Below are 26,505 nucleotides of genomic sequence, written 5' to 3' on the forward strand. Positions count from 1 at the left end.
GATATGAGAAAGGCCAGAGACAAGAGGTTTGGATCCAACCTCTGGCTCTTCTCTAGTTTTCTAAGCTTTCTTTCAGAATTTCTGTGCCCCCAGGTCTTCCATTAGCCCGTTGCCTAATAGCATGCACCCCTTTGTCACAAAATGCCCCTGTTTCTGGACTCACAAGGCCCCCGACAGCCCAGCCTGCGATGACATGGGAACAGAGGGAGAAGGCAGGGTCCGAGCCATAGCATTCACCGATGCCCGTGGGGAGCACACTAGCATTGCCGCATGCATACACAAGGATGTGATGAACCATCGTCTCATTGCGCTCCACCAGCAAGGGCTCAAACTGAACAGAGAAGGGAGGGGGGGTGATAGTCAAGATTTTCTGTCAAATTCCTATTCTCTGTACCCCCCCCCCCGCCAAAAGCTAAGCCATTCTCCGCTTCTCTGAGTTTCTCCTTCTTATCTGTGTCTCTCTCCAAAACTGTATTAGACTCTTCTCTTAACCCCTGTCGCTTTGAATCCATTTCTTGGGAGCACAGCTCACAGTGATAAGTCACCAGTGGCGTTCTGACTTTCTTTAGTGACCTCAATCAATTCATAATTTGCATATATGTAGCCACATCCTTTGAATTTTTCCTTTGAAAATGACCCCCTATACCTTGGAACTTAGAAAATTATATTTTTGGACTCGACTTAAGTTAAAAATATTCAAATGCAAGTTAGATGACTGACTTCACTCTGGCTTGAATTTTCCTACTTTCTGACTGTGCATGGTCACATCCCTTCCTTTGTTCTGACCACTCCATTCCTGAACACTAACAGTTCTGAGTCATGATGGGACTTGAAATTGTTCTTTTCAAAAACTTACTATCTACTATCCTTCACCAGAGTCTCCGCTGCACGAATAAAATAATGCTGGCAGTTCTAGTCCTGGCCCCAGAAAATTATGCGGCTTCTCACCCTACCAAACTCCACCTGGCTCTGCACCATATCTCCTTCTCTGTTATTTCCCTATGGCAACTTTTTGAATCTCCAAACTATGAGAGGCCCATCGCTTTGTTCCAGGCCCCTCCCTGCCTTGGCAGACTTCACTGTTTGCCTCACGTACCTTGTAGATGTGATGCTTCTTGCTGACGATGGGGAGCGGGAGAAAGGAGCAGGCGTATGTGGTGTCATCCTCTGGAATGAGGAACTGGGTAAAGGTGCACAAAAGTCCAGTGGAATGGAAGTGAGGCTCCCCCAGAGCAGGAGAGTGGACAGGCGAGGGAGCAGGGTTCATTTTAGGGCTAGATGGGTCTTCCTCACAGAGCCAAGGAGGACTCAGGGTAAGTTACTCTCAGAAATGTGTGGGTACTGGGTTCAAGATGAGGGGTCTGGAATGAGCAGGGAGAGGGAAGCAGGTGGAGGCAGATAGGCAGTGTAGTGGTGAGGTCTTACATTACTGATAGTCAAGTCATGGATGATGGTGTCTTCAGGGGCATCTTGATCATCGTATTGTAGCATTTGTAGCAAGAAGATTGACTTGACAAATGTACGCTCCCGATTCATCTTCGGTATGTCATCTAGGCCATAGGCAGCCAGGACCCTCATGGTGTCACTCTATGGGTACCATGAGCATTGAGCGCTTGGTACTCAAAAGTACCTTGCATATAACCTATATCCAGGGTACTATATGTGCCACTTATCTACACAGTGGAATGGGAATAACTTGAGACAAGATTAGTTTGGCTTTAGCTCTACCTCTGACTGAGGTTAACTCATTTGTCATGCTTGACCCCTTCCTATTTTTCTTGTTTGGCAATTTTACACCTGCAGAATAAGAGGGTTGAACTAAATTTAAAATCAAAACTCTGATGTTCAATAGAATTGGTGAGAGTCCTTTAAGACAGGGAGACGAGAATGGGCACTTAGTCATTGGGTGGGACCATGCCAATTAATGATTGGGTTTTTCAAGAGTTGATACAATCGGACAGTACCCAGGAAGTCTAAAGGATAATAGTCTCATGAATTTGTGACTGACTGCATGAATTGAGGCGACTATATCTTCTTTGGAGAAAATGGCTGTGACTAAATATGTTTTTTTCCCACATATTACCGTAATGTCAAGGTCGTGTGGGTCACAGGATCGGAAGGGCCTGGAAAAGCGCATGATGGTAGAGACAGAATCTTCTGTGAGCTTTAGTAGTTCAGCATCCTGACTCCCATCCTGTTCCAGAGTGTCTTCATCCAAAAGGTGCTGGTCCTAGGGTCCAGTGGTCATTAAGAAGTAAGAACCAGGATCCTAAACAGTTAGGCTTTGGGACAACAGGTGTATGCTAAAATGGCAAAAGCCAGCTATCTCCACTGTTCAAATGGGTGTGCTTTCAGAGAGGACAGAGAAATGTCTGCTGGAGTTTCACCACATGGCTTTTCTATTCTCTCTTCAAATTTGAGCTTCATAAATTCTAACAATCCTTCATTGATGCCTTCAGAGGCTGACTTGTTCTCTGAATGATCTGCACCATTCATCCTTTCTCATGAGACTGTCATTATACATTTTCTCATACTGTGATAGCACTACCCTGTGTAAGTGTAGTTCAGAAAGGTGGTTGTGAGCTTAGAATATGTGAGTTTTGGCAGACAAGTGAGCTATTGCTTCATTTGTGAAAGGCATATTATGGCAGCAGTTCTTAACCTGTGGGCACTGAATGACCCTTTCACAGAGGTCACATACCAGATATCCTGTGTATCAGATATTACATTAACATTTACAATAGTAGCAAAATTATAGTTAGGAAGTAGCAATAAGAATAATTTTATGGTTATTTTATTTAATAGTTCATATTTTAATATGAACTGTATTAAAGGGTTGCAGCTTTAGCAAGGCTGAGAACTGCTGGGTTATAGAATTCCACTTCAGCCCTCAGCGATGCTATGGGATTAAAAATGAAGAGAATTTGGAAGCATGACAATGCTGATATTGCTTCACATTCTGTCATTGCTATTATTAGACAATTTCATACTGAGGTCCACCAGAGCGGGCCTAAAGTTTACTGGATACAGAAACTGTCTCTAATAGCTTTGAATTTTCTCCAGTGACCTGTGTTTACTCTGCACCTAACAGGTAAGTGCTATTAGACTCTTACAGTATAAGACTTCTTCTTTCTTAAAAGTCTTAACAGGTAACTGGCCTAAATGATGTAAATTACAATGCCAGATCATCTTTGTAAGGGGAGATAAACATTCAACCAGAATTCAGTGTGCTTGAAGGTGTTGGAGAATGAAATTCTTTTCTAGACATAGCCTTCCTCAAGCCAGAGGAGCTCATCTTTGGGGTGGAAGCTGGAGACTACGGACATGCAGCATCCTCAACCCAACACAGGAACTAATTTATCATCAGGAGTTATTCATCCCTAGACTTACCGAAAAGTAGACATTGCCATCAGGAAGGACTCCTCCAACTACCAGATCACTTCCCACAAAAGTGTAGCGATCTGTGATGCCCAGGCCAACCCAGCCAGTTGTTCGGACTTGGAGCTCAAATGTGATAAACTCAGCCTCATAATCAAAGTCCCAGCGCAGAAAAACAGCATGGGAAGGGTCTAGGAACCTGGAGTAACGGAGAGGAGATGTAGGGCCCAGGCGCTTGCCCTGGGAAAAGGCTGCCAGGACCAAGAGTAAGAACAGCCTGAAGAGGAGAACACAGGCCATGGCTCCCAGGGCCCGAAACATATTTCCTGCAGATGGACACTGAAGAGCTCTGGACTTATATGTATCTCTATTGTGCCAGGCACGGTGCCATGGAGGAAGGAAAGGCTAGGCTTCTTCTGATCTGATTATCTACTGTGTTCAGTGTGGTGTGGCTTACATAACCGGAGTCAGAAGTATCCAGGGAGGACACAGAGTGGAATTGTCTCACCTTATGTCAGAGACCCAATATGACATTAGAGTCATGCAATCTTCTATACCAACTATACGGCAGGGTCATGCCCAGTGAGAACCTGTAGAGTCAATGAGGTTCTCAGCTACTTCTCTCCCATTCCTCCAAGTCTACCATACTAATATCCTCAGGAAATATTATTCTTCTGAATTACACTCTCCCCTACTGCAGTTTTATGCCCTTTCCCATTGTATCCCTGTGTGGAATGGGAGAAGCAGAATTTAAGCTTATCTTTTTGATTTTTCTGGTTACTGTCCAAGAGGAAGGTCTTGGGGTGGGGGAAGAGCTATGACTTCAGTCTCCTGCAGGGACCTGTGTTACTAATACTAGGAAGAACATATGGAGGAGAAAGACTTCTAGGTGGACAAACCTGGGGCAGCTTTGATTTCAGCAACTCATACAGAGGAGCTAGAAGTGGGGGAAAGAAAAAAAAGAGAATGAGAAACGGATGTGAATTTGCTTGTGGGACGCTTTGTGCTTCACTCTTGTATACCACAAACATGAGTTGCTTTTCAAAGAAATCACAATTCAGTTATTCTCCCCTCCAGGAGTAGCTAAGTTTCTGCACTTTTAAGTGCCTTGGCATTACAGAAAAAACATAAAGCACAAAGGGAATATTTTAATAATAGAGCAGAATGAAATCCTGGGTCTCTTAATTACATAACAGTTCCAGTCCATGTTGTAATTAAAAAATTAAAAATGCTTCAGGATCCCTGGTGGCAGTAGGCAGCAGAAATGCTGTAGGTCCCCAAACGGTGATAGTGGGCCATGTGGTTGCAGGCAGTGGGCCCTGAGAGCAGCTTGTCCCAGGCAGAGATGGCTGTCAGTACCCCGAGCAGTGGCTGGTCCCAGGCAAGGAGACACATGGCAGGCAGGAAAGAGACCGAGACATGGATAAGCACGCTATGCAGAGTGAGGTTGAATATTTATCCAGGAGGTTATGGAGGGGAAGGAAAAAGGGAGAAGGGGAGAGTGAGAGAGAGAGAGAGAGAGGAGGAGGAGGAAAGAGAGACAGAGAAGGGGGAGAAGTGGGGAGAGAGGCAGAAGCAAAGCTGCCTCTCAGAGAGGAAGATGGAAAAGAGAGAGAGCTCAGGCCAGAAGCTGAAGATCAGCCTGCCTCAGTGGATGGGGGAGGAAGTGGGCATGGCTTGTCTCTTAAAGAGACACAACAATCTTTGCACATGTAATCTTTAGTAAGTAAGTGGAAACATGAGGAGTAGCACCAGTGGAGTGTGGCCACACACCCTGTCAGCAGTGGAGGTGAATGGAAGCCTGCCTCATTGTCCTTCTTTCCTTGACCTTTTTGAGCCGCGGACACTCACAGATCAGCAGACTCCTGAGTGCTTTGTCCTGATCCTGTGTCACAGTGGTGGATGTTAGTGTCGTTTGCTGATTTCTTCTCAGAGAAGAACAGACATCTGCACTGTGCGAGACTTACTATCTCCTGGTGTCTGACACAGCTGACAAAGGAGATAAATCTTTTCATAAAACTCCCACTGCCTGACTTTCACAGAGAAGACGCGTACCCTCAGGACACCCCCAAATTGTGTTGGGCCACACATCTACACATAGAAGTCCGGTCCAAAGAAGGGTGAGAAGATGCCTTCTGAGCTGCGTGTACCTTTACTAAGTGCATGAAAAGTCTTTCAATTGCCTATTGAGCTCAAATACTGCTAAAGCTGTTGGCTACTGTTGTGGGCACTTGAGTAGTGATGAAGATGTAGTTGAGAGTGGTGGTGGAGAAAAGGCCTTAGGAGGCTGTCATGACCTCCAACACTGGTCCTGTAGAGGCTGGGAAGAGACAGTTAGCCATCTGATCTGGAAGCAAGAGGCTTAATCTGGCTCAGTAAGAAAGCTGAGCTAGATAAGAGAGGACAAGGCAGATCCCTGGAAGGACTGACCTTGGGAGGCAGGAAGGTTAGCCAGTGAGATAACAAGCAGGTAGGAGACACTCTGATCCCAATCTCATTAGAGGATTAGGCAGAAGAGGAGTCAGTGGGAGGCTAGGACAGACAGCTCAGAAAACTGAGAAGGGCACAGGGTCACTTATCCAGTCTGCTTGTCTGGCCTGGCCAGAATTCTGTCCTTAGGCAAGAAACAGGGCTCTCTGGGAAGAGCTAGGAGTCAGTGACTTCAGACCCAAGGAATCTCTTCTACACCCTCGTCTTCCTGGCTCTTACGGCTCACAAGGAGCCTATTCAACTTTTTAAAAGAGATTTATAGAAGCTTGAAGAACTCCTTCTTCCAAAAGTAAATGCTCTAGAAAAATAAAGGTTATCAAACTTGAGGGGCAAAGCTTAATTATAAAAGAAATAAAAAGGAGGACAAGACTATTCCCAAAATATGGAGATGATTTTTATTGTAGATGTGAGGGAGAACCTGGCCAGAAGCAGAGATACCTGGGATTGTCCAGAGTGAACACAACCCTGAGCCTGGTCATGAGAAGAGAAGGGAAGGGGAGGGGAACAGGCCAGGTAGCAAAATGACTGGATTATTTAGGAAAGGATAGCTGGGGGAAGGGCCGTCCAGCTGCTGGGTTGGAGAAGTTTAGAGTAGGAGGTGAAAAATGCCAGTCATACCCTAAAGCAGATACGAGCTAAGGGATGTTGGGAGAATTTGGAGGCATCACAGAAAGTCATTTGTGCAGGTTTGAGACCTAACTAAAACCCGTACTCCATACTGACGTTGTCCACCTGTCCTCAATAAGTCAATTAAAGGAGCCAAATCAATAATGAAAAGTAGAAAAATATTTATTTAGCATGGATACATTGGGAAAAGGGAAGAAGTTACCCACTGAACTCCAAGCAGCTGGGTTTCTGAAGTGAGAAAGAAGTTTAGGAGCCATGGATAAACAGTCTAGGTCAAACAATGGTTCCACCCACCATTGACCCACCATTCCTTAGCCTCCTTAGAGCTGTGTGAAATCCTGGAGACAAGTTCCTGCTCTGGCTGGTACCTTTTCCTTCTCCCAGAATGTGAATCTCAGAAATTCCCATTTCTTTGTGGTCCTTCGTACCACAAAGAAAGTCAGGTTGATAGACATGAGTGCCTTTTATGAATATTTTTATTTCTGCCAGGCCAGTTACAAAAAGGAGAATCTTTCCTTTCACTCTAGACAAAGCTCTGGTTTTTGTTTTGCATGTGCACTGCTGGAGTCAGACAGATGATTGGAGATGAGCGCCCATAGTCATACTGTTTAATATAACCCTGCAGCAGCCTCCCCATGCAGTTGAAGCCTGTAGGTGAGAGATGTCTTTGTTCAGTTCTGTCACCATTACTCGGTTATATGGAGATAGTTTAATCCCTTGAAAGATCTGAGACTCAAACTCAAACCACTTCCAGGAATATCTGATCACTCCTGAGAGGGTGCAGGGCCCAGTCACTCCCTGAGCTACTCAATGAGTGTGCAGTGTGCAGGGGTGTGGGAGAGAGAGAATAGCCAGGCGCAGACAACAGGAAACGGTGCAGACTTTCAGCTTGAGGTTTGCTCTTCAGAGAAGAGCTGCAGTCAGTTTCCTGAGGAAGCCATGCCCTTGGAACCTCAGTCCCAGGGCTTAGGCTCCTGATTGCAACAGTACTGGTTTTGAGCCTCTTCTGCTGGAGAGAGCCTGAGGGGACAGGGATGTGGCACTTTTTCATTCTGTGCCTCTGTGTACGCATGGCCTCTGTGACTACAGGTCAGATGGTAACTGAGGAAGCCAGAGGGTGGAATGGGAGGAAGAGAGGCCTGCTACTTTAGATTAGCATGAAGAAAAGCTGCCCGTAACTCCTTTAAGACAGTCAATATCTGGCACAGTCTCTCTCCCTGGTCAAGGTTTCTCTTCTTGGCAGCCTTGTGTCTGTATAACTCAGACTTTCTTTAGGATTTCACTTAGTTGGCTACACGTGGGGTTTTCCAGTCTGCCTACTTTCATCTTGGCCTGTCTGTGTTTCAGATTCCATGGTAACTTTGCTGGAGCAGAAACCTAGGTGGGCTCTGGTACGTCGTGGTCAAGCTGTGACCCTGCGCTGTATCTTGAAGAATTCTCAGTACCCCTGGATGAGCTGGTACCAGCAGGATCTCCAACAGCAACTACAGTGGCTAGTCTCTCTGCGGAGTTCTGGGGACAAAGAGGCCAAATCTCTCCCCGGTGCTGATTATCTGGCCACACGAGTCACTGATACAGAGCTGAGGCTCCAAGTGGCCAACATGACCCAGGGCAGAACTTTGCTCTGCACCTGCAGTACAGACACAGTGGTAAGCTCTGCTGGGGCATTGGAACAAAAACCACACACACACAGACCGCCCTGTCTTCCAATCCTTGCTTCCGGCAAGCTCTTTTGAACCTACTTCCTTTCTACTCAGACTTCCCCATCCCTTTGCCTTAGCAAGAAGTGGACTCTCCTGGTTATCCTTGTTCTTTTCCTGCCTGAGCCATACCGTAACTTAACCTCAGGTTCCCACGAGCTCAGAGCACAGACTTTCGGGCTTCCATCGGTGAGCTTGGAAGACGTCCTTTATCCTCCTACACTTCTGTTTCTGATTCTGTTGGATGGAGGCAGCAAATGTGGCCATCCCAGAAGGCAGCTGTGAAAACTGAGCAGCACAGTCCCGGTGGGGTCTTCAGTACAATTTGATAAAGAGCAGCATGGAAACATTTGCTACACATTAGCTCTTCTGGACGAGCTCAGAGCATAGATTTTCGGGCTTCCACCGGTGAGCTTGGAAGACGTCCTTTATCCTCCTACACTTCTGTTTCTGATTCTGTTGGATGGAGGCAGCAAATGTGGCCATCCCAGAAGGCAGCTGTGAAAACTGAGCAGCACAGTCCCGGTGGGGTTTCAGTACAATTTGATGAAGAGCAGCATGGAAACATTTGCTCTTCTCTCCCCAATATGCAGAGCGAAACACAGGCTGACTGGGATGCCAGTGTCAATTCCCAGCGTAAGGTTGGGTTAAAATCCAGAAAAATATCAAGAGCTCGGATAAGCGTGAGCTGAACTGATGAATGTGCAGCCCCGATTGCACCTGTTGTTCTTCACCTGTGGGTCGCTGTCCCTCCGGTGGTAGAACAACCTTTCACAAGTGCCTTCTCAGACCATTGGAAAACACAGGTTTCTGCACTATGAATCATAGTACTGGTAAAACTATATAAAGTAGCAACAAAGACAATTTTATGGTTGAGGGTCACCACAACATGAGGCACTGTATTAAATGATCCCAGCATTAGGAAGGTTGAGAACCACTGGACCACACCCTTGAAACCATACCCTTGTTTCCATGATGCCCAAGTTTTTAGTACACCCACTTTGACCTCAAAAAACCCTATCTTAATTTGTTCTTTGTATCCCTTTGTTAGTCCAATTTATTTTGTGTTTATTATGCCATTTTAAATAAAATATTATTTCACCTGCCAGTTAACATAGCAAATAATTGCAAAAGAAAACTAAAATCTCCCTCTTATGTCAGACTTTCCAGCTTGAAGCTACTAAAACCAGAATTTTTTTCTTGCCAATTATCAGTTTAGTCAAAACAGTTATAAAACAAAAACAAAAAACCTCATGAAGACTCTGCCTAAAGAAAATATTTAAAAAGTAAATCACATTGAGCTGGGGAAACAGTTTACTTGATAAAGCATTTGTCTCGCAAGTCTAAAACCCCGAGGACATGGGTTCAATATTCAGAATTCACACACATGCGAGCACACATGCACACACACACACACACACACACACACACACACACACACACACTTGGCAGAGGCAGAGTGATAGAAACATACTGATCATCAATTGCTCTAAGTCAGAAGTATATTCACTGGTGAGCTAATTTGAACTCATCTTTCAGAAAATAAGGCCCTCAGAAAAATACAAGGGTCTAGAATTGCCATTTAGGGATCAGCCGATGTTGGACTAGAAAGCCCAAGTCTGAACTGGATTTGCAACCTAAGCCAGGTCACCTCCAGGGTAAAGAACAGATCAAGCCAGGCAAAGTGTTAAAAAATCAAGAGGACTGCAGACTCTCAAAGCATGGCAGGCAGATAGGTGGAAGGGGGAGGGGGAGGAGGAGGAGAAGAAGAGAAGAGAGGAACGGGAGGAAGAATGAGAGGGGAGAAGACAGGAGGGAGCTAACATGAAGCCTAGGATCTTGAGCCAGATCTAAAGTAAACTGTGAACAACTGGGAGCTATGGCGGTATGGAATCACCAAGAAAAATTAAGGCTACGTTTTTGGCCGACCAGGTACTGGAGGACTGTTTCCCCAGCTCTGTAGAGAATGAAGGGATCATTCCACTAGGGGGCACCATTTGCCCATAATTCTTCAGGATGCTGACGGTTATTTGGTAGACATAACAGGGCTTCCTTGCTCCCGCATCAGGCTCTCATCTATTCCTTCAGATCTTGAGAAGTTCATCTGCCTCTGGCATGACTTGCTTCATGCTTGGCTCCAGAGTCCCGGCCATGGGTTTCTGTTCCTGAACTTTTCCAAAACTGTGCTGTTGAGAAGGACACTTTGAACAAAACTCTCCAACATTCTTTCTAGAGTGTTGTCTGTGGTAAAACCAGAAACTTTTCGTCCGGAAGTGGTGCCAGCTGCCCTTTGAGGACTCTTTCAATTCCCGGATTTTCTCAGTAGTTTCCACCGCGTTTCTGTGGCCTTGGCCTGGACTCAATATCTACTCTTCCCCCTTCTGTCACATACATGCTCACACTCACACACAGCAAATGGAAATGACTAACAAAATGTCCTCCCGGTGACCACATGACTTCACACCCACATTCCACGTGTGCTGCGTCAAAATCAGGAGAAAAATTTAGGACAGACAGATCAGCTAGGGATAAAAAGAAAATCACAGTCAAAATCCTAATTAGACTTAGTTATCTATTTAAATAACTAAATAACAGGAGGGAATATGGGTTCATACAGGAGGGACTAGATAGGTGCTTCTGTCTAGTAAAAAACAAGTGGTTGATGGGGTGAGTTAAAGAAGAACCACAGATGGGAGATTTGGAGTTGAAGAACTTTCAGCTCTGATGAGACTGGGCTACCTGTGAGTAAAAGCTATCTGGATAGTCATATCACTATAGACTTTGGCATGGATCCCTTTTTAGTATTTTCCCCAGTAAAACCATTGATTGAGAATATGAAATTTTAAGTTCTTCATATATTTTGGAGATGAGTCCTCTGTCTGATGTGGGATTGGTGACAATCTTTTCCCATTCAGTAGGCTGCCTTTGTGTCTTATTGACTGCGTCCTTTGCTTTACAGAAGCTTCTCAGTTTTAAGAGGTCCCATTTATTAATTGTTGCTCTCAGTGTTTGTAACACTGGTGTTATATTTAGGAAGTGGTCTTCTGTGCCCATGCATTTACGGCTACTCCCCACTTTCTCTTCTATCAGGTTCACTGTGGTCTGATTATATTGAAGTCTTTAATCCCTTTGGACTTGAGTTTTGTGTTTGGGGATAGATTTGGATCTATTTGCATTCCTCTACTTGTTGACATCCAGTTATGACAACAGCGTGAATACAAAATCTTAGAATTGCTCACTGCACTGTACATGGACATGTGCAGATTGTGATGCCACACTGGTACACTGCCAGCAGAAAATGTGCCTTTAATTTTAATTTTTAAGTTTTTAAAGACAGGGTCTCATGTTACCCAGGCTGGCCTCAAACTCTTCTTCATCCTGTTTCAGCTTCCCGAGTGCTGGGATTATAATTTTGTGCTCCTATACTTAGAAAAACATCCTTTTAAAACACTAAGCTTATAAATGTGACTGAGGTACCACTATGTGATGACCCAATGCTCATGTATATTTTGAGATGTTTAACATCTAAATATATTTACATCCTCAATCACTTATTTTTTTTTTGTAGTAAAATCATTCCAAGTTCTTTCTTTGAGGTTTTTGAGATACACAGTGCATAACTTCTGATACCCCACTGTGCACTAGCACATGGGGCTTCCTCCTATATAAACAGAGCTCAGTCCACACTGATCTACTTCTTTCCTCCTCTTTTTCTTTCCTACTTTCCCAGCCCAGGTAATCATTTTATTCTTTGTGTGACTGAATGGTATTATGTTGTGTATATGTTCTGTATAGTTTGATCCATTCATTTTATTGAAACAGTTTTCATTTCTTGACTATAGCACTAATGATGCAAACAACATGGGAGTTCAGGTGTCCCTTGCCGTATTGGTTCCATTTCCTTTTGATCCATGCCCAAGTGGTAGTTGACTCATGTGATACTTGTATTTGAAAAGATCTGAGACACTTCCATTTTGTTCTCTGTAGTGGCTTTATGAATTTGCATATGCATTCATAGTTTACAGGAGTCCTTTTTCTTTATATCCCCTCCAGCATTTGTTATCTAATTTGTTTTTGACCAGAGTCATTCTTCCTGGGATGAAGAATCATATCATTGTAATTTGATTTGCATTTCCTTTATGATTATCAGTGGAGAACTGAACATCTTTTTATACACTTGTTAACTATTTGTACATAACAAAGGAATTCTGCCTTTAAAACCATGGTTATCAGTGCTTCGTTGCATTGCCTCTGCCAGGATGAGGAAATTAGACAGGAAGGCATCCTTGGAAACACCTTTGCCTCTTTCCTGAGATGCACCAGAAAAAGCAGGTGAGATCAGACAGAATGTGGAGGTCATACTTTGCAGTATGAGCAAGTCACATGAGTATGCTGCAAAGTAGAGGGGAGAAGAGGCGAAGAGGCGAAGATAATCACCCTACATTTGTCCCATGCGCCATGGATGCCTGTATGTAATAAACTCCTGTTTCAGTCTGAGCTCAGAGAGTATGAGAATTCAAGTCAGGGATAGACAGGCTTTCACCGCCATGAGGAAGGAAAGCCTCTGAAACACTTACCTTCAAATCATTCTATTTCCCTCCTTTCAAAAAAATATCACAAACCCATTATTATTCCTTTGGGCTCCAAAATCTCATAAATCAGAAATATTTCTGAAGAAATAATTCTACAAGTTCACTGAGGTTGTTGGCACTTGAGTATGAGCTCACTTGTCGCTATGTGAAGGCAGCATCATCGTTGGGAGAATGAACATTAAGGGAGAAGATTAGACAGAGATGTAAGAAGTTGGGGGAAAAGATTTTTAGAATGAAGTCAGTCACCAGTTCAGCAAGAGCCCATTATATCCATTGGGAATGGGGGAACTGTCAGACACATTTTGCATGAAGATGGTAACCAAGAAAGTTAAAAATAGCTCCAACACAAACTGTTTTGTAATTTTCTTAGCTCAGTCCTTAGAAGTTGGAACAACAATCCCTCTCCTCTTTTACATTTAATTTCTCTTCTGTCTATCATTTTGGATTAAATGCATCAAAAGCATATGTAGTCAAATTATATGAGAATATCCATTGGATCTCTGATTCTTATTTTGTGGAGTTTAAAATAATTTCTCCTCTGATCAAGTGCTATATTTGAATATTTGTGTCCTCTCCTAGATTTATGTTAAAACTCACCTTAAGTTCAGTAGTGTTAGAGATGGGGCCACATCTTCATGGATGTGAGTGATGGTGGTGGGTCTTGTATCTTATCTCTTGCTTTCATTGGTTAACTAATAGAGAAAACTCCTTGACCTGATAGGACAGAAAATTAGGTAGGCGGAGAGAACAGAACAGAATGCTGGAAGAAGCCGAGTCAGGCAGTCGCCATGATTCTCCCACTCCAGACAGACGCAGGTTAAGATCTTTCCTGGTAAGCCAGCTCATGGTGCTACACAGAATATTAAAAATGGGTTAGATCAATATGTAAGAGCTAGCCAGTAAGAGGCTAGAGCTAATGAGCCAAGCAGTGTTTTAAAGAATACAGTTTCTGTGTAATTATTTCGGGTCATAAGCTAGCCATGTGGGCTGCTGGGTGTCAGGGACGCAGCCCCGCGATTCTTACAACAATGTGAGTAACATCTTACAGAAGGGCCCTAGGAACTAAATGTATTCTTTACTTAGTTTTTTAACTTTTTGCCATATGCATTCTGCCACTTGCAAATGTAGCAAAATGGACATCAGTAGACACCAAAGGCTTGTTTTCATCTGTAGTTTGTAAATTTCCAGTTCCTTTTTTTTAAAAAGCATCCCAAATGGTTTAAGACAAAAGATATAAGAAAATAGTAAGCTGTATTCCCAATCAGCCCTTAACAGATTTTTGAATGCCTTCAACGTGCTAACGCTATTCTGTACAACTTGGGTGAGTTGTCTTATTCTCACAACTCAGAAGTGTCACTGGTCTCATCTTAAACCATCATAAAACATAAGACCAGAGAAGCATGTTGAGGATTTGTATGTTTTTTCTGCCCTTAATCACTTACACCCATGAATTGCCTTCACAACTTAGGCGTTCTACCTCCCCTCTCACTGTCTGTCTCTAATAAAGGAAGTCTTAGAGCTTACAGAAGCACAGACAGGTGATACCCACGTCTGTGGAATTCAGACATCCCCACAGCAGTGTGCCCTGCTGAAGTTTTCATTGCTGAAACTGAGAAACATTTTTGCATGGTGAGACTTCATGAGCTCAATTGTGCTTGCTTCTCCCATAGCTAAAATGTCACTTTAGAGAACACGTGATGGGGAAACGCTCATATTTGCACTTAGCAATTGACACATAGTTTTGGTTCCAGGAACTCTTAGGTGAGGCTTAGACAGGTTGGAAGTTTTAGATCCCCTGAAGGGGGCAAGATTTGCTTCCAAGCCTTTTGGGCTGAAAAGCTCCAATGGTCTACACTTGGAGTGGCTTGATTGTCTTTGCTTCTGCTTTTTAAACCTTTAGTCAGCTGGCCAACGGAAATCCCCATGGAAACCTGTCAGTTAAAACTCTGTGGCCGTGACTGAAGCTGTGGAGGTGAACTGAGAAGAGGAGGAAGAAGAATGCATGCCTGACGACCTGAATGAGGTAGAGCTCCTGAGGTCGGTAATGCAGTCAGCATTGATGAGAACAACGTAGGACGACATGGATGTCTGAGGAAATTGTGATGAAGCCCATTACTCGGAATAGTCACCTCAAAACAGTGACTACAGGAAGAGTTGGCTCTGCATTCCCATTTAGCTGTTATAAACTCCAGGGAACTTTGAACTTTAACCTTTTATATTGCAAGTAGACATTCCAAATGAGTGACTGAGTTTTACATATGTCTAATATTAAGAGCCTCATGGTAGTCATTAGGTGGAACTCAGGATCATGGTGAGGAGACAGAGGAGGGGTTGTGGAGCCAGTGGGGTCAGTGACATCACAGGAAAACCCACAGAAACAGCTAATCTGGCTTAGAGTCTGAAGCAACAACCAGGAAGCCTGTATGGAACCTACCTAGGCCTGCTGCGTAAATGTGACAGTTATGTAGTTTGGTTTATTGTGAATCTCATGGCAATTGGAGTAGGGGCTGCTCCTGGTGCTTTGGCAGTTTTTGGGAATCTATTCCTCATGCTGGAGTGCCTTGTCCACCCTGAACACAGGAGGAAGTGCATGGTCTTACTGCAGCTTGAAGTGGCATGCTTTGCTAATGCCCATGGGAGACCTGCCCCTTTCTGAGCAGAAACAGAGGAGGAGCAGGAGAGGCAGGGGTGAGAATGGGAGGCGAGGATGGAGGGGAGGCTGCAGTCAGGATGAAGATAAATTTAAAAAACGAGTTGTGTGGATATGGGACCTAATGCAATACCTCTTGGCAGTCCGCATCGTTCAGTCCTTACTCCTATTGATTCCTCTATCTGCTCATTCGTTGTCAGAACGATGTGTTTAACTTTCTGAAAACACACCTAATTTAGAAACACACCTCATTTAGTGCTAGTAGTTGAGAGTTTGAGGTCCCCAAATGATCATGAATTGGCCCCCTTCAATAATTCTATTATAAGCTGGATTTAGAAATGACAAGTCTTGAGTTTCCCTTTTCAGTGATGGGGCTGTGTGTGGGAGTGGCTGATAAATCACTGAGTGTACAAAAGAAGTACCTGGAATGCTTATCACGGGCCAACGAGCCCAGGTTTTAATTGTGAGATTGGATGTGTGTGGGCACAAGTTTTATCACAAGGTTCTGAATTCTTCCTGTTGAGTGAGCTCAGTTATTTTTTATGGTATCTTCAATCCAGGGCATGTAGTGAAAGATGCTAGCATAGATGCCAACATCAGCCCTCAGAACACAGCCGTCTGCATAGGACAGGATTCCATAAAGCACACCGTTGCAGACTGCTGGGGCAGCCGAAACTTCCTGTCAGGAAAGAGAAAAACGGGTCATCTTTCTGGCAGAAGGAATAAGTATAAAAAATAAGGCATCAAGAATACATTACCTTGCAGGGTAGCCTTCGTCCTGGCACAATGCCCACACAAATCATGTTTTCTTTGATGTCATAGGCTTTATAGGCATTATGACACTCAGCGTTGGTGATCACAGAGATGTTCACAGTCTGCAGTGAGTCAGGATCCTTGGCTAGAGAAAAGAGAAAAGTCATGCTCGTCATGTGTTCTCCTAGGGATTAACGCTTCCTTTTGCTTCCTCTACTTTCAACATTTGTTCTACTATCAGGATAAGAGTTCAAACTCCGAGAAAGGAGCCAAGAGGTTTAGACACTAAGCATGCAGATTATCAACTTCAAAACTTGTCAGAATGTCTATTCCATTTCCTTAGGAGGGTGGTTTGTATAAGCAAGACAGTCCTGCAACAAAATAAATCAAATTGCTTTAAAGTTTGTCTGAGAGTTTTAACATTTGGAGAGTGTCTTTTGTTATACAAGTTTTAGAACTTGACAGAGTTTAGAAATATAGAACCAAATTTCTAATTTGTCAGGTGGTAGAAATAATTATTTGGTAAGAAATAATAATAATAATACAACAACAACAATAATAATAATAACAATAATTCATCCAAGACACTAGTAAAAGGAAAGGAAACCCAACCAGACTAAGTGGTATAGTAGGATTTAACACCATGCCTTCTGGTTGCTAATTTAAGTTGTTTCTTTTACATCAAAGTCTCACAAGAATTGCCAATAAAACATGTCCATAACAAAGGGTTTCGAAGATGGATGGCTAAATGGGGGAGGGCAGACACAAGGGGAGTTGGAGAAGGGACTGGAAAGAGAGGAAGGAGGGGAACTTTGATTGGGATGTAAAATAAATTAGTTAATAATAAAACCAAACCAAAGCAAAACAAAATCCTAAAACAAACAAACAAAAACCCAAAACAACAATAACAAAAGGAAGTGTTTCTAATCTGTCACGGAATGAGAACCATCTCGTTACATGTACCGCCAATCTGCAGGGGCTCTTCTTAGGGATTCTTAGGCAAAAGTTCTATAGTTTGGGATTTGATTTGAATACTTCTAAATCTTTATGTGAAAACATGACTCCAATTTGCAAAGTAAACACTAAGCTCCTTTGCTTTGCTTTCTAGTATAACAAAAATTTCATAGCCCCACCTTTCTTTTGAGAGTTAGTTCAGAAATGTTTACTTTATGAGTTAGAACAAAATAAGGTACTTTTTTTATTTGTGGGGAAGTGTAACCCACAGTTATACCCAGTGAGTGAACCCAGATGATTATTTTCTGGTGTTGCTAAGAATATTCAAAATTTATTCTTCTAGGAATTTTTGTGTTCTCACATTTCAAGAATTTGAGCTCATTCATTGCTTGAGATGATCTGAAACCTTTTGATAGAGTTATATTTCATTTTAGAGCAGAGAAGACTGAATGATCGGAAACCTTTTGATAGAGTTACATTTCATTTTAGAGCAGAGAAAACTGAAGCTCTGAGACAAAAGTCATTTGTGTTACACATCAAGTTAGTCCTAGACATGTAAATAAATTCTCATTGAAACCATTTCTTTCATATTTATAAATAAATATTAATTTATAAGATATAAAGGTATAGTAGAGAAAAGGCTTGAAAGTCTCCCAGTGAGAAGGAGGAACAGGAAACAGAGACTTCAGAAGCTTGAAGAAAATCCTATGAAAGTAGAACTGCAGAAGCTGAGAGGAGAGTCCAGTCCCGAGACAATGCCAGCAAAGTCAGAAGCCATCACTTAACGCCCGGAACTCACTGGTGTCACACAGATTGTAGGCCCAGGTCGAGACAGAACACATGGTATTCTCGGGGATGACGTATTGGGGAAGTTTGACCGTTTTTATATAGTTCCTGGGTTCGATCAGTGTTTTCAGCTTGATTAACATGAGGTCATACGAAATAGAAGAGATGGAAAAGTATGGGTGATGGATCATTTTCTCGTAACCAGTCACCGTGACGTTCTTTTCAGTAGCGTCTGCTGGATTCGTGACCCCAAGAATCACTTGAAGATGCCTAGAATAATGGGGGTGTTCATAAAAGCACTTTATCAATATTTCCACAATCATATGGACCTTAACTAGCCTTCCCTGAAGAACATCCCCTGACTATCTTCCATGTCCCATTTATTGAGAGTAGTATGCAAGTAGCTGGGTCTAGATCTAACCTGACACCTCATAGAGCAAAAGGGTCTGAGTTTCTGAACACTCACGGTAAATTGCAGTGCGCAGCTGTGATCACCCAAAGAGGATGAATCAGGACTCCAGTGCAGGGCAAGTAATCAGACTTCAGGTAGACCAAGTAGGGGGGAGTGGCACCAGCTATATGGTCTGGATTATAGGCAGATGTGCCTGGGAGGAGAGGAATGGGTTTTTCATTAATCACTGAGAAAACTCCTAGGAGAAAGAATGTCCAAACAACAATAACAAAGCCAAAATCTAGGGGAATTTATTTCACAAGCTTCAAGTTATTGTCCCCTCCTCTTCAGCACTTCACAACGTGAATCAATATTTTTAAGATGGCTTATTTTTTTCAGAAGAAAATGAAAAGTGATAGAGATGCCTACTTTATAAAATAGAAAGTATTTATCCTTTTAGTTGTAAATAAATATTCCTCAATTTGAGATATGAGTCTCTTAGGCCTGTAAGAAATCTCAGTGGGTAGAACACCTGCTGAGCAAGCCTGGCAGTCTGAGTTTGATTCTCCCAGAAAGCACTCAAAGGTGGAAGGAGAGCACCTTCCCCACAGAGTAGTCTACGGACTTCCACAAATTTACCACAGCACACGTGCCTCCTCCTTATTTTACATACAAAGTAATAAAGAAATGCCTTTTAAAAGAATTACACAATCTCTTATTTTAAATAATTCAGTGGAAACTGTTCGACCAGCTAAACACTACACCATTTTGACATTTCAGAGTGTTGCTGACATCTGACTGTACAAATGCCCCTTACAGTCAGCTTGAATGCCAGCTGGTGGTGATATTTGGGGAAGCAGGTCTCTAGGGAGCAAGCTCTGAGACGGATAACCTATGTCACTTCCTGTCCAGTCTCTGATCTGCCTAGGTCTGAGCAAGCAGCGTCATATTTCTGCTGCCAGTTTAGAAGTTGCTCTTGCCCCCATTCCTTCTCCACTATAATAGTCCGTAACCTCAATTCATACGTCAAATGAACCTTTTCTCCATTATGTGGCTTCTTGTCAGTTCTTTGATTGTAGCAATGAGAATGGTAACTAATACGAGGACTTTCACAAGTCATCCATCTCTTCCTACCATGAACAATGCCATTACCACGACAAGACTAATGCTTGCAGAGCCTGAGGACAACTAGGGAGTAATTACTTCCACCAGTGTCAAGCACTAGTATATGCCAGACTCTGCTTAGAAACTTGAGGAGCCTGGAAATAAAACAGACAGCCCAGCTCTCAAACATCTGAATTGGTAAACACATTAAAAAGTAATAAACCCAAGTAAATAAACTGGCATGCTAGATGGTCATTAAAGCTGCAGGGATCCAGTTACTTCAGTGAAAGATGGAAAATCATCAGTAGTAGTTGTTTGGGGTATGTGTCAGCCCATGAAGCCTCATAAAAAACATTCAATGGTCAGGGTTGACCAAACAGGCAAAGAACAATGCCATGGAGACAGAGCGGTTAGATCATCAGATATGTGGAGCAAGAGAGTCCAGACAGAGGAAGCAGCTACAGCCAGAGACCTAGGTTGTGCTTAAGGAATATCACTGAGGCCAATGTAGCTTACATGGTATGAGTTAAGGGTGGAAGTGGCGGTAGGGAGTGGTATAGAAGGTGTAGTGTGTTCTGTGCAATGTTGGGATTATGCAGATTTGTATTCTAAATGAAGGTGGGACCACTTAACGATTTAAATAAGGCGCTTATGACAGCTTCCTTGTAGAAACCTTTGAAGCAGAGCATGTAGAAATGAAGGGTCTATTGAATGGATAAACGGATGCTCCAGCCAAAAGACGTCGGTTTGAACGATCATGAACAGTGGATGCAGTGAGATGTGTTGACTTAAGGTATATTTAGAAGACAGATCAAATAACATTGTCCCAACACAGTGAACATGGGGTGTGAAGCTATACCATGCCAGGAAATGTTCAGCTTTAAGTCTGTTGCTGTATTCCTTAGTTGGGTTCCTTTCTTAATCTGTGCCTTTACTTTCTGGTTTCTCAGCATGTTACCTATCATGTTCCAGACAGGTCCAGAATCAACTCCTAATGCAGAATAGATCTCATGGAGTGTGTCCCCATGCCTCCCCCATGTCACATAAGCAATCAACTTGAAGGGCGGAAGGCAGGTGTCACAGGGAGTAAGTGACTGGGTAGGGAAAGTGGCAGTGCTGAGAGATAGTCAGTCATCTACTAAATCTGAAAAGATGCCTCCCATGCCTCCCCAAGGCCCCCTCTTTAAAAATAAACACAGATGTGCCGATACTCACCCAGCAGGGTGGAAAGAATGCAGAGGCACGCAAGCTTGACCATGATGTTGGAAGCCTTTCTATGAGATGGAGTTTACCTAAGTATCCCTGTAAATCATAAAGAAGAAAAAAGAAGATGAAATACAGATGATAAACCAATACAGAGATCTAGGTGAGAAAAACAAATATCAATGAATTATTTCCGTGGTAGGTTTGGTATTCCCATCAACGTAGAGAGTGGTGTCAGAGGGAAGGAACAATTCATTGTAAACTTGCTCTCTCATGCTGTCTAGATCTGAGTTCTGTCCCCCTTTGAAGAAGTTACTTAATTCCAGAGAGATGTTCACAATGTCTCCACAGGCCTCTGCTCTTGGATTTGTGCAGGCAGGCTGCCCTCTGAGCTGTGTGCATGATACAGACCCCTCCTGTCTCTATGATGCCATCCCATTTGTGTGACGCTGGTGTTGACATTAACCCCTCCACAGGGCACTCAGTGTGTCTTTGAAGCAATTAGTCATCATGATACTTTTAATTCTTGTATTTCTAAACAACCAACCATCATTTTAAACCATACACATATCACTAGGACTGGAAAATATTGTGTTTGTTGGGGATACATACTTTTAAGGTTTCCATTTCTACTTTCAAGGCATTCCCAAGCAGGAAGAAGTGATAGGCAGTGAAGCGAATGGGTACTAACAGAGGTATTCAGAGTTAGAAGGAGCTGGTGTGTGGTGTAGACTAGGTAAGAATAATTGTAAAACACTTCTCCTAAAAGATCTATATCCATCTCCTCATGAGACTGGTGGAGAAAGTATTTGGCAAAGTTCCTCAGAGCCACATCATCCCGGTCGAAGTAGCAAGACAGACAGGTAGACGCAGGAGGCATACAGTTCCAGGTTGATCTGGCGGTTGATGGCAGCCTCCGAGTCCTGGTGGTAGTTCTGGCGCACTTGCGAGGGAGATGCGGTGGTCATGGCGGCGGTGGCTGGCGACGCTGGAGCGGCAGAGCAACGAGTTTGCAGAGGGTTCTGGCTTGGAGCAGCCGGCTGGGATCGGAGGGGTCGAGCGGGGAACACGCTGAGAAACTGATGAAGCTGCAGAACGAACGAGGCGGCCGAATCTTCCTGCAGGATATCAAGAAACCAGACCGTGATGACTGGGAGAACGGGCTGAATGCAATGGAGTGTGACTGCACCTGGAAAAGAGTGTGAATCAGTCACTACTGGAACTGCACAAACTGGCTGCTGACAAAAATGACCCCCACTTGTGTGACTTCATTGAGACACATTACCTGAGTGAGCAGGTAAAATCCATCAAGGAATTGGGTAACCACGTGACCAACTTGCACAAGATGGGAGCCCCCGAAGCTGGCATGGCAGACTGTTTGACAAGCACACCCTGGGCCACAGTAATGACAGCTAAGCTGACTTCCCCAGAGCCACAGTGACTTTACTGGTCACTGAGGCAGTGCGTGCATGTCGGTCTGCCTTTATCTTTTCTATGAGTCGCACTGAAACATCCGCTTAAGTTCTTTCATTTGTACCATTTCTTTAAATAAAGAATTTTGGTATCCCCCCCCAAAAAAAAAGATCTATATCCAAATAAATGTAAGGAAATACTAAAATTTAAAAATAAACAAGCAACCAGACTTGAATGTGGGTCTAAAATCTGAGAAGATGATGACCTTGTTGAATGCTCTCCTTGGATTGCTAAAATAAATATATCACAATTTGGGTGGCTTGAGTAATGAACATTAGATGTGGAGCTTGGAACTCAGTTCTCCAATTACTGACAAATTTCCCGATGATTGCTCTCCCTCATGGCTGAGGGATGGCTACCTTCTTTTGAAGTTTCACTCGGCCTTCATCCTATGTGTGTATGTACAGTAAGGGAGAGGGGAGAACCGATCATTTTTCTTATAAGAATCTAAAACTTAGAGAGTCCCCAAAACCATGAAATAGAAATGGCTGATAAACAATCTTGAAATATGCAACATTCTTAGCCCTGGGAGAAAAGTAAATTAAAGCCACTTTGGGATTTCATTTTATCCTAGTCAAAATGGTCAAGATATAAAACAAATGATAATACATGCTAGTAAGAATGTTGGGGGAGGGGAACACTTATTTCTGGTGAAAGTGCAAACTGGTACAGTCACTGTGGAAATCAGTGTGGAGGTTTCTCGGGAAGCTGAGAATCAATCTGCCTCAAGATCCAGCTATGCCTCTCTTGGGCATATACCCAAAGGACTTTATGTCCTACAACAGAGATACTTGCTCATACAAGTGCATTGCTGTTCTATTTATCGTAGCCAGAAATTTGAAGGAATGTAAGCATCCATTAAGCAATGAATAGATTATGAAAACGTGGCACATTTATACAATGGAACATTGTTCCACTGAATGAATCATGAAATTTTTGGGTGAATGGATGAAGCTAGGAAAAAAAAAAAACATTCTGAGTAAGGTAATCCAGACCCTAAAAGAAAAATATTGTGTGTTTTCTTTTATATGCAGATATTAGTTTTTAAGCTTTCTATAAAGGTGTTTTAATCTGAATAATGATGGAGATTAGTAGCTAGAAGTGTCTGGAGAGTTCCCAAGGAAGTAGATGTAGAATATAGTGTTATAATGAGAGAAAGAGAAAGCTGGAATAAGGAGGAAAAGTTGAGATGGAAGGGCAGGGTAAAGAAGCAAAGACAACAACTAAAGCCTTTGGCAAAACCAATGGAAACCCCCTAAAACATATGCATATATTAAAGTAATCTAGGTAGAATCACCATATAATGGAGGACATTAATGTCCTAATTAGATATGGCACCAAGTAAAGGCTTCAGTATCAGAACAGCTTACTTTGTGTTGAGTCATGTTGAGTCATTGGCCAAAGGGGTCCCATAGACCTTTTCAAACATTGCAGACTATTGTTAAGGCTATTGGTTACTCTCCACATGCTAGTAACAAAGATCATTGCTGAAAATACTACTTATTTATGTAAAATCAAAATGGGGCAATTGAACTGGTGCACAAGCAGAAGCTTCATCCATACTGACTAGAATTCTACTAGAGGAGAAAAATAGTAATTAATATCACTGAGCTGCAAATCCTGTACTCTGCAATAGAGCCCTGATTGTAAGACATAATGGTGCAATAGTGCAAAAATATTATGGGAGTAATCAGCCATTTTTAAGGGGATTTAAGGCCCACTCTATGAGGTGAAACCCATACCTGACACCACTAAAGTGGCTAGGAACCTGAGACTAAATAGTTTTTGGACATTAAGGGAAAACCTACTACTATTATTGTCCTAAAGGGACACAGTAATAAAGTGACTTCTGATGGCATATTGTTACACACATAGATCAGTGCATCACTTAATCCTCACCAGAGAAGCTTATTCTTGCAGCAGATAGTCATTAAGACAGAAACCACAATGGTAAATGTTAAGAAAGTGAGAAACTTTGGAACACACAGTCCTATATGGGATGTCTTTATCAAATCCTTCCCCTCAAGGCTCAGGGAACTATGTGGAAGAGGATGTGGAAAGAGGGGAAGAACAAGAGGTAGTGGTTGACTCCCAAAGAGCAGCATCTTCCAGACCCACAGGGTGAGACTGACAGCATGCATAAGATTCATTCATGTTTAAACCAGACAAAATACCAGCACTCAGAAGAAGTAAAAACAAAATCCCACCCCAATCAGGAAGTTATTTTCAACTGATACCTTCCGGGAAAGGAAAAATCTCTCTCTCTCTCTCTCTCTCTCTCTCTCTCTCTCTCTCTCTCTCTCTCTCTCTTTTGCCAATGAAATGCCAAAGGTTTATTAACCACACTCCAGAGCAAGCCCCATGCCCTGAACTAACTGGCCAGCACAAACTCACAAAAGGGACTCATGATTTTTTTTCTGGGTATTTTGTTTCATTTGGATTTTTCTCCTTCCTCTGTTGTCTCCTTTAATCCTGATTCCCTAGAGACAAAATAAGGTGATGGTGGAGTTCTGGGAGTTTATAAGTTCACTCAGAAGCTAAGTATTACTCTACCATATGTTTAACTAATCACATTTCTTGCTTTTTATCTAGTGAATTGAAAATATTTACACAATGATAGCTGTATATCTGTAATTGCTAACCTTGGAAGCAGCCATGATGTCCATCAATAGGTAAATGAATAAACAAAGTGCAGTACATTCCTATTCAGAAATATCTAGTTCAATGATTTTAGAAACAGATAGCAAACCACGAAAATCATAGAGCAAGTGTAACCTCTAAGGGAAATACGTGTTTCCATGTTTCTGAAAAGAGTTTATTTTGTATAATCCCTTTAGATGATGATCTGGGAAGTTTGGACAGGGGGCTGTGTGGAAAGGTGTAATACAGAAAATTCTTAGGCCAGTGAGTTTCTTTCTGTATGACACTGGAACGATGTATACGCTACTAAACACTTGTCACAGTTTGTAGATCTGCATAGTACAAAGTGAGGCCTAGCTACAGGACATCCATTGTCCTATGCTGATCTTCCAATGATGCACATGCTTGCATACACCCACACACTCACTTGCATGCATATCACATACAGACAGACATGTTCACAAACACATACACACACAGACACACAGGCAACACACACATACACACACTCACACACACACACACACACACTATCCTGCAAAGATGTGAGTCTCTGAAACAATATGTATGCTTGTGAAAGTATAATCAAGCACTCTAAGGGGATTGTTAAGGAATAGCTGGGACATGAGTAGGAATAAGGCAGTGAAGGCTCTCTTGCACAAGCCTTTAGAATATGCTTTAGAGCTGCATCAGTATTCATCATCTGGGGGAAGAGGAACTGAGGCCCTTCGATACCTGACAAAAATCTATTGACTCTTGTAGTATATAGATTCTAAGTTCTATGGCCCTCTTCCCTTGAACGTGAGTAGTCCTTCTGACTGGCATCTAATAGAACACTCCAGAAGTGATGGAGCACAGCCACATAATGATATTAATGCATTAAGATAGATAATAAACTCTGTGTGGAGTATAGCCACATGATGATTATGATGTTAATGCATAAAAACAGATTATATGCTGTGCAAGTTTTGCGAACACTCACAGGTGAGTCTCCATGCTTGTTTGATGAAGTCCAGTGTTGTGACGCTATGGTGAGGAGGTCCAACTGTTGCCGACCTCTCTAAGAACTTGCATCAGTGTTCAACCAGCAGCAAGCAGAAAACCAGAGCCCAGTAAAGTATAAGAACAGAAGATAAATTTTGCTGGGAGATTGATTAATTGATGGATAATTGCTTTTTCTGAAGGTTTTTTTTTTCAGAAACTGAGGAAAGAACCTTGCTCAGTTGTGCCTAAACTGAACTCATGGGAAACAGAGGTCATAGCATGCTGTTTTAGGCTTTAAATCTGTGTTAAAGATTTGTATACAGCAATGGAAAATAACACAAATATATACCATGTGCTGATGTTTTGTTAGATTTTTGTTATTTAGTTGTAAAAGAGATGAAATTTTGACCTCCTAGGACACAGTCTACAGGAAAGACATGTACTGAGATTTACCACCAGGTGTGATACCACGATATGGGGGTAAAGTAAGGCAGACACTCAAAAATCAGTGTCTCTGAGAGGAAGAGCTGCACTCCACGGGGAAATTTTATGACCACAAGGATGGTTAGCAGTAAGAAAAATGGGGAGAAATCTCTGGAAAGATGAACCAGGGCTTAGAAGAATTCCAATAATGAAAGAAAAGGAGTAATAGAGAGGATGTTTTCACAAAACAAAATAAATCCAGAAGTTCTGAATAAGAAAGAAGGTCTAGGAAGCATGGGCTTGGTGTCCAAAGTTTGAGTGAGATTTGTCTAGTTTGAGTAAGGGCAGAAGAAACTA

At 42.6% G+C, this 26,505-nt stretch overlaps 2 protein-coding genes, 1 pseudogene and 1 gene segment (V, D, J or C); 2 read left to right on the top strand and 2 right to left on the bottom strand.

Moving 5' to 3' along the window:
* Positions 1 to 3,678, bottom strand: part of LOC101994820 (DBH-like monooxygenase protein 2) — an 8,907-nt gene extending 5,229 nt beyond the window's left edge. Inside the window, exons 1-5 of the mRNA XM_005365871.1 lie at positions 3,391 to 3,678; positions 2,084 to 2,230; positions 1,426 to 1,587; positions 1,097 to 1,180; positions 164 to 331 (exon numbers count right to left, since the gene is read on the bottom strand). Of these exons, the coding sequence (XP_005365928.1) occupies positions 164 to 331; positions 1,097 to 1,180; positions 1,426 to 1,587; positions 2,084 to 2,230; positions 3,391 to 3,678 (849 nt within the window). The remainder of the gene's footprint in view (positions 1 to 163; positions 332 to 1,096; positions 1,181 to 1,425; positions 1,588 to 2,083; positions 2,231 to 3,390) is intronic.
* A 3,851-nt stretch (positions 3,679 to 7,529) lies between these two features.
* On the top strand, positions 7,530 to 8,480 carry LOC101983578. The segment is given in 3 exon segments: positions 7,530 to 7,584; positions 7,843 to 8,144; positions 8,253 to 8,480. Coding segments are annotated over 3 exon segments (585 nt in total).
* A 7,385-nt stretch (positions 8,481 to 15,865) lies between these two features.
* Prss58 (serine protease 58) lies at positions 15,866 to 20,987 on the bottom strand. Its single transcript, XM_005365872.1, has 5 exons — positions 20,641 to 20,987; positions 18,397 to 18,535; positions 17,944 to 18,200; positions 16,196 to 16,335; positions 15,866 to 16,116 (listed from the first exon to the last, which is right to left on the bottom strand). Exons 1-5 carry the CDS (start codon positions 20,681 to 20,683, stop codon positions 15,967 to 15,969), a joined length of 729 nt encoding a protein of 242 aa, XP_005365929.1. The 5' UTR covers positions 20,684 to 20,987; the 3' UTR covers positions 15,866 to 15,966.
* Positions 20,968 to 22,059, top strand: LOC101983845 (annotated as a pseudogene).
* The last annotated feature ends 4,446 nt before the right edge of the window (positions 22,060 to 26,505 follow it).

This window comes from Microtus ochrogaster, unplaced genomic scaffold (genome assembly GCF_000317375.1).
Source record: "Microtus ochrogaster isolate Prairie Vole_2 unplaced genomic scaffold, MicOch1.0 UNK4, whole genome shotgun sequence".
Taxonomy (NCBI): domain Eukaryota; kingdom Metazoa; phylum Chordata; class Mammalia; order Rodentia; family Cricetidae; genus Microtus; species Microtus ochrogaster.

Excerpts from the sequence above, each read along its gene's own strand:
- Prss58 (XM_005365872.1), bottom strand. The coding sequence starts at position 20,683 with ATGGTCAAGCTTGCGTGCCTCTGCATTCTTTCCACCCTGCTGG. Across the intron at positions 18,536-20,640 it reads CATTCTTTCCACCCTGCTGG|GCACATCTGCCTATAATCCA; the intron begins GTGAGTATCGGC and ends CTCTCCTCCCAG. Across the intron at positions 16,336-17,943 it reads CTACAATCTGTGTGACACCA|CCAAGGATCCTGACTCACTG; the intron begins GTGAGTTCCGGG and ends TCTTTTCTCTAG.